General features: G+C 44.1%; 1 protein-coding gene and 1 pseudogene across 1 annotated transcript; both read left to right on the top strand.

Annotated features, from left to right (window-relative positions):
• Window positions 1–1,183, top strand: LOC141579489 (coiled-coil domain-containing protein 85C-like; annotated as a pseudogene).
• A 5,003-nt stretch (window positions 1,184–6,186) lies between these two features.
• Window positions 6,187–7,492, top strand: LOC105076387 (olfactory receptor 9K2-like). Its single transcript, XM_010964488.3, has one exon. It carries the CDS (start codon window positions 6,314–6,316, stop codon window positions 7,310–7,312), a length of 999 nt encoding a protein of 332 aa, XP_010962790.2. The 5' UTR covers window positions 6,187–6,313; the 3' UTR covers window positions 7,313–7,492.
• Window positions 7,493–7,917: the final 425 nt, after the last annotated feature.

Raw genomic sequence — 7,917 nt, forward strand, 5'->3', positions numbered from 1 at the left:
ATGGTGAAGCCCGAGGCGGCGGCGGCGTCGGAGGTGCCGGGCCAGGTGCCGGTGGAGGAGCTGCTGCGCTGGAACAAGGAAGGGCGGGCGCGGCGGCGGCGCCGAGGGCGAGAACGTGGGCCTGCGGCTGGAGCAAGGTGGCCTGCTGCGCGACGTGAACCGACGCCGTGGCAGCACCTGCCGGAGAGCCGCTGTCTCAAGCATGTGAACCAGCGGGTGCAGGATGCCATCCCGGAGCGGCGCCAGCTCTGCTGCTTCCTCGAACGACCGGCCCAAAGGGCGCAAACTGGCGCGCGAGTGGCAGCGTTTGGCGCCAGGCGGCCGGCGCCGTGTGGCACGAGACGGCCCTCTCGCAGCAGAAGCTGCGGGAGCTCTAGGCGCGCCCGGAAGCTCTGTGGCGCGAGAAACTGGAGCTCAAGGAACAAGTGCTGGTCCCGGACGAGGAGCGCGTGACGCTGGCGGGGGGCGGCTGCATCGACAGCAAGGCCGGCTTGAGCGGGCCGCGGGGACCCGCGCTGTAGGCGAGGCAGTAGCGCGTCGAGGGCAGGCAGTGGCGGCAGCCCGGGTCACCACCCCCACGCTTCGGCTGCTGCACCCCCAGCCACGGGCCTCTCAAGGCCCCTGACGACAAGACCGTCGCCACACGCACGTCGCTGGATGACCTGTCGGCACCACAGCACCACCGAAGCATCCCCAACGGCCGATGAGGTAAGGACGGCACTAGCCGGACAGCGCGGGTCTCTAGTCCACAAACCCTTATCCTACAGGTGGAGCCCACTCCAGATCCTTCGTCCAGCCGGCATCCAGACTCTGGGCAGGGAGATCCCGAGCCCACCCTCCGTAGGGCCTTGGGCAGTGGTTTTTCTGGTTAAGTGATGGAGACGTGTGCCTGTTCCGCTCTGAATCCGCCGCAGACATGGGACCCAACCAGACTGCAGAAAAATTTCTGCCCTGCGGAATTACCAGTGTTAGAGTCTGGCACTGTAGGGCTGGCTGGAGGCACCGTATTCCAGCCTCGAAACCCTTGCCCGGGAGCCGGATGGTTTTCCTGGGGGAAAAAGAAATGAAGGTCCTTTGAGCGAAAGTGAAATTTCCCTTCCTATTTGGAGCAAGAGGCAGCCCCAAACCTGAGTACGAGTGTGCCGGGGCTGGAATCCCACCTGGGCTTCTCCGGAAGGAGCACAGGCGGCTGAGCCAGAGGACCAGAGGCGCAGAGCCTTCCTGGTTTGCTGTTAGTCCTATACTTCTCAGGGTCCAGAGACCTCTCTCATCCGAGGCTCTAAGACTTCCCAAAGGAGTATGTGCTTGGAATGGATCCTGGCTTTTCGTCTCCGTGTGCCTCAGTTTCTTTATCTGTAAAATGGAGATGATGGTTCCAACTTCCTGGATTTAAAATGCAGATAAAAGCCTCTGAAGGGATTTGTAAACTGTTGGGTCACCTTACAGGTAGTGCTAGGGTTGGCGGTGGCCAGGGTGTGGATGGGAGGATCTTCCGCCACACAAAAGCTCAGCTACTGCTTTCCACTCTGCTGTGACTTTGGGGCCCAGGGCAGAGGGCTCTGTAGGAGCAGAGCACTGGGGGCCCCATCCCCAGCCCTCTGACTGGTGTGTCTCCTCCCTGCCTTCCTGCCCTACATTTTTGGTAGCTTGGCTCCTACTTCTGGTTGCAACTGCTGCCGCCGGAACTGTGCCTGTAGGTGGAGATTAAATGGCCCTTTCTGGTTCTCTTTAAAGATTTTCTTAGTTCAGAGAAAATATATCTAGGCCTTAAATGACTGTTCTTCTCCAGAGTGACAGCCTGGGGATGACATGAGGATGGGCCACTCTCTCTTTGGTTTGGTGGCCATGTGGCCTCTGCAGGTGCCTAGGGGTGGGGGCCTGGGTGGAAACTGGACTTGGGGAGGTGGGGTGCTAGCCCAGCACAATTTGTCCTTTATTTACCTTCCCAGTCTGTGAGTTCAGGCAGGACTAGGTGTAGAGGGGTATTTTGTTACTGATTAGCAGTCTAGGGCTACAGCTTGGGTTTCTCCCTGTAACTCTGTATGCACGCCCATCTTTCACCACAGGCTCCTTACAGCCAGTGGAAGTAGCTCAAAGTTAAGAGGTTTAATTCATTAAAGTTGCACCATCTGTGGAGTGAGGAAACCCAGTCCCAGCCTCTCTGGCCTCGTCTTCTAGGTCGGATTTTGGGGCCTCAGTTTTCCCAGGCACAGTATGAAGCCGGGATTGCTGCAGTCCTGTGGCTAGGAAATGAAATGTTCCTGGTTTTCATCTGTGTTATCAGATATGTGGCAAGAGTGATTCTCTGCAGGGCACCAAAGTGCTGGAATGTCAGAGGATATTTGCAGAAAAGTTCTGCCATGTTTTGGACAAGGAGACGCAGACTCTGGCTCAGGATTTCCCTGCTGCAATGAATGGTGCAGGAGTTGAGGACTGGGTTCCACCTGAGGTTTGTCACCCCACTAGGGGGTGGGTAGGGTGGAGTTGTAGGGTTTCCTGCAGAATGCATGCTCCCCCCAAGTCCCACACACACGTGGAACAGGACTGCCACAGATTTTGTGGTGGCAAAACTTTATGTTGGGGTGAAATAAAAATTCAGCATTATTGTCACAAATTTCAGTTACGGGTGGAATTACTGCCATTTAGTTTTGTCTCTTAAAGTCCTGTGTGACCTTAAGATGTTCTCCCAAAAATATGAGTAGGATGCCTGGAAACAAGGAAAGGCCTTTCTCTTGGAAACCACTTTTCTGTACTTGGACCTGTAGGGAGGTTTTTTGGTAATAACTTTATTTTTAAAAAATTTTTATTCAAGTATAGTCAGTTTACGATGTTGTATAAATTTTCTGGTGCACAGCATAGATTTCAGTTATACATACATATTCCTTCTCATATTTTTTCATTATAGGCAATTACAAGGTATTGAATATAGTTCCCTGTGCTACACAGTAGGACCTGTTGTTTATCTATTTTATAGGTAGAGTTAGTATCTGCAAATCCCAAACTCCCAATTTATCCATCTATCCCTCTCCTTTCCCCCCTGGTAAACATAAGTTTGTTTTCAGTGTCTGTGAGTCTGTTTCTGTTTTGTAAATAAGTTCATTTGTGTCTTCTTTTAGATTCCACATATAAATGATATCATATGGTATTTTTCTTTCTCTTTCTGGCTTACTTTACTTAGTATGACAATCTCCAGGTGCATCCATGTTGCTGTAAATGACATTTTTATTATTTTTATGGCTGAGTAGTATTCCATTGTGTGTGTGTGTGTGTGTGTGTGTGTGTATAATCTCACATATGTACCTCACAACTTCTTTATCCAGTCATCTGTAGGTGGACATTTCGGTTGCTTCCATGTCTTGGCTATTGTAAATAGTGCTGCTATTGGACCTGTAGTTTTAAGGTGAATGAAGAGCGAGCTGGAGATGAGAAAAACAACAAGCCTCAGTCTGGGTGGTGGCGAAAGTGGAGTCAGCTACCAGGCTGTGCCTTAGGTACTTGCTCTCAGATCATCCTCCCAGGAAGCCTAGGAGGTGGTATGATCGATCTCCATTTTACAGCCAAGCAGGCGGAGGCTCAGAGGAGTTCTGAGTGTTTCCTGAGATAGAAATGTCTCAGTTTCACTGACTGGGCGGGGCTCTCAGGGTCCTCTACTGCTCAGGCCAAGGGCTGGCTTGCATCTCTGGCCTGTTGTCATTTTGACCAATACTGTTAATCAGCAGACACTGGTGACTCCTTATCCTTGATTCCTGACCCAGGTTTGCCATCCTTCTCCCATCTTGGGATGTGTCACTTCCTTATGGGTGAACACTGAGCAGATGGTTGATAACCTGACCCAGAGGGTTCAGACTGTCTTGTGTTCACATATCCGCTCTTCCTTTTTTCTTGGGCCAGTTACTTATCTTCCCTGAGCCTCTCTCTGTTCTTCTTCTTGTAAAGTAGGGCAAAACCCATATCCCTTTATCCATGTGAGGTCAAAAGAGGTCAGGATCAGTCAGCCTCAACTGTTGTCAGAATCCATGTCACGCACGTTTCTTCCAAGTTTCCTCAAGAAAAAAACTTGGGAGTTGTTGAGGGTTTGCCAAACAGACATCAGGTTTCTCTTCAGAACTCAGTTTGCTGTTTAGACGGACAGCTCCCTTGAATGTTCCTATTTTGTTCTAAGACTCATTACAGGAGTTTCAGCCAGAAGTTCCTCCAGTCTTTCCAAATTTCACAGGCCTCAATTCACCCAATAGATATTTTCCTGTATAAAAAAACCTAAACTGCTTTCTCTTTCTACACTGACCAGATTTTTAGTAATACTATATTATAAGAAGGAGAAGCTCTGGCCTCATATCATTTTTCAATTTATATCCTGAAAAAATTCCAGATAAATTCTAGAAATATTTTTTTAATTAAAAAGGGATTTTCTAAAATCAAGATTACAATTAACTTATGGAAATATTTAGGAAAAAATATCATCCTTATACTATTAGGCTTGTTAAGTCTCTGGTTTTAATCTAACCTTTCAGTCACACAGTAACTATGATGGAATGTTTAAATATAAGTCCTGATCTCTTATAAAATATTTCTACTAGAGATTTTAAAAATAATTTTATTGAATGCTATCATTTATTCCATTATATTTTCTAACTGATTAGTATTTAAATATAGAAAGGGGGCAGGTCAGTGGTAGAGCATGTGCTTAGCATGCATGAGGTCCCGGGTTCATTCCCCAGTGCCTCCATTTAAAAAAATAAAGTAAGATAAAATAATACTAGACAAATGGATATTTTTAAAAATAAATAATAAATTTAGGAAACCATAAAATTAGCAAAACATCATCTAACTTCAGGTTTGTGATTTACAGGGCATTTGTGTACCATGAAATATATCTGTATCAAGAAATACAGGAAAACTAAAATTTGGAGTGAATTTTTACATTTTAAAATCGTAGCAAATAGCAATTTACTACATAATTTAAAATGTTTATGTAAAACTTTTCTCAAATAGTACCAACTTTTCAGTCTGTTTCTCTATGCTTATCGATTCACCTGCTGTGACAGTTATGACGAAGTTTTACTTTGTCAGTGTCCTCATGGACAACAGCCCTGGAGCCCACACTTAAGTCTCCATAATTGACTCTAAGATAACTCCTCTCCCAGTGGGATCCCTCAAAGAGAATGAGCAAAACCTCAGTGCTGAAATACCCTGAAGAAGGTTTCACAGGAGTACAAATAACTAAGGCCATCATTAACGCCACTGTTGATGCTCTAGCTCAGCTTCATGGACTCTGGATGACACAGGGTTGCTATGGTCCTTAAATAGCCATGGCTACACTATTATCCTTATTTTAAGACACATAAAACATACTAGAATTCACGAAAGGAACTTTCCTCTAGGTATTTTCCTGAAGTTTGCTTGCCCTGACTAAGGAGCGCCATCCCTTGAATTGATGCAGCTCTGGTAGAAAGTCAGTCATTGCACTGTAAGGACTGGAATGTTCACCAGCTTCTCTCTCTGCTTCAAAACGAGGGTGAAAAGACTATGGCATTTTTTAAACAATTACTAATGGAAATGAAATATTTATAATGAGTCATAAAAATGCATTTATTTGGGGGAATGGCTTTGATCTGAGAAAAGGAATGTGTATTTGGAAAAAGCTTTAGAGGGTTTTGTTTTACCTCGGCTTAGTAATTTTTTTATGTAATCAATTTTAACGTGTCAATAATGTCTATTTTATTCTATTTTCAAAGATGGATACAGATGGGTAATGCAAACTAAATAAATAGAGGTATAATAAGGTCAAAATATTTTATAATATTTATTACCATTTTGTACTGATTCAAATATTGATTTGACTAACAACAGCTACAAACACTCATAGATACTATTATGCAATACTCTCTTTTTAATTAATATTACTCTTATTTTTGCATTTTAAAATCATAGCAAATAGCAATTTACTACATAATTTAAAATATTTATTTATCTAAAACTTTTCTCATATAGTACAAACTTTTCAATCTGTTTCTCTATGCTTATCAATTCATGTGATGTGACTATTTTATATAAAGATAATTTTTAGCTATAAACAATACTAGAAATTCATATGAGAGTAAGTTTAGACAAAAAAATATGCTATTATCTTAATGAAGTCCTTGCAAAAGTATTATTTAAATAAAATAACCAAAGAACTTCTTTCCCTATTTAATAGAATAACAGTTTCAGAAGCCTAGTGGTATCTGATACAAATTATAGCTTCTTTTTGGCATTAAAATTGCTTCATATGCATTAAGCTGTAAATAATCTATTTTTACACTTGAGGATATTTATGTCACTGGAATCAAAGCCAGGATTTGTTTATTTTGCCTGTGTGTCTCAGCAGGTTTCTGCCATGGGAGACAGGGGAACAAGCAATCACTCAGAAGTGACTGACTTCATTCTTGTAGGCTTCAGGGTCCGCCCAGAGCTCCACATTCTCCTCTTCCTGCTATTTCTGCTGGTCTACGCCATGGTCCTCCTAGGGAATGTTGGCATGATGGCCATTATCATGACTGATCCCCAGTTGAACACACCAATGTACTTCTTTCTAGGCAACCTCTCCTTCATTGATCTCTTCTACTCGTCTGTTATTGCACCCAAGGCTTTGGTCAGCTTCTGGTCTCAGAGCAAGTCCATCTCCTTTGCAGGCTGTGTGACCCAGCTCTTTCTTTTCACCCTCTTCATTGTGACTGAGGGGTTTCTCCTGGCAGCCATGGCTTATGACCGCTTCATTGCCATCTGCAACCCACTCCTCTACTCTGTCCAGATGTCAGCACATCTCTGTGCTCAGTTGGTGGCTGGCTCCTATTTCTGTGGCTGCGCCAGCTCAGTTCTTCAGACCAGCATGACATTTACTTTATCCTTTTGTGCTTCTCGGGCCATTGACCACTTTTACTGTGATGACCGTCCACTTCAGAGGATTTCGTGTTCTGACCTCTACATTCACAAGAAGGTTTCTTTTTTCTTATGCAGCATTATCATTCTGCCTACCATCATCGTCATTATTGTGTCCTATATGTATATTGTGTCCACAGTTTTAAAAATACGCTCCACCGAGGGGCGTAAGAAAGCCTTCTCCACCTGCAGCTCTCACCTGGGAGCCGTCAGTGTGCTGTATGGTGCTGTCTCTTTCATGTATCTCACTCCTGACAGATTTCCTGAGCTGAGTAAAGTGGCCTCCTTAGGTTACACCCTAGTCACTCCCATGTTGAATCCTTTGATTTACTCTCTGAGAAACAGAGATGTCACAGAGGCTCTGAGGAAGATCCTAGAGAAAAAAAACACTTGAAGTTAATTCTGTTTGAACAGTGACGTAATAGAGAGGCCTGGGCATAATAACAGATTGATGAAGAGTGACTCAAGAAGTGCTCTCATTGATTATAGAAATATTTAATCTCAGAAAGTTTATTTTTTTTTGAATTCCATGTGCTTACAGCCTAAGAATACATTTGGACTATGCTTTGTCTGACTGTTGATTTTGGATTTGAATGACTTTCTCTGTGTTTCATCTTCATTTTGAGTAAAGATAATGATTGCCATGTAATTTTTTTTAGGGATTGTGTATTCCAGGTTTGCTGCTGGTTCTCTGAGATTGTGGTTTGAGATGGATTGTTTGTCTTGAGTCAGTAACCTATGTTATGTGAACATGTGTGTAACTGATAGAGGTAACAAAGTCTAATATAATAAGCAGACAAAACAGAATATCAGATTTACTGAAAAAATCTTTTTGGAAGCTTAGAGAATGAGATACTCTGTAGTGCAGAGTCTGAACGGTGACGTGTAAATAACTCTAAACTGTCTAGAGGCTAAATGCATGACATAGTTATTTCATGGTTTCTCTGCCTTGAATCGTTATTAGTCCCTCGCATTTGAATACCTGCTAAGCTAATCAAT

Source organism: Camelus bactrianus, chromosome 12 (assembly GCF_048773025.1).
Source record: "Camelus bactrianus isolate YW-2024 breed Bactrian camel chromosome 12, ASM4877302v1, whole genome shotgun sequence".
Lineage (NCBI taxonomy): Eukaryota > Metazoa > Chordata > Mammalia > Artiodactyla > Camelidae > Camelus > Camelus bactrianus.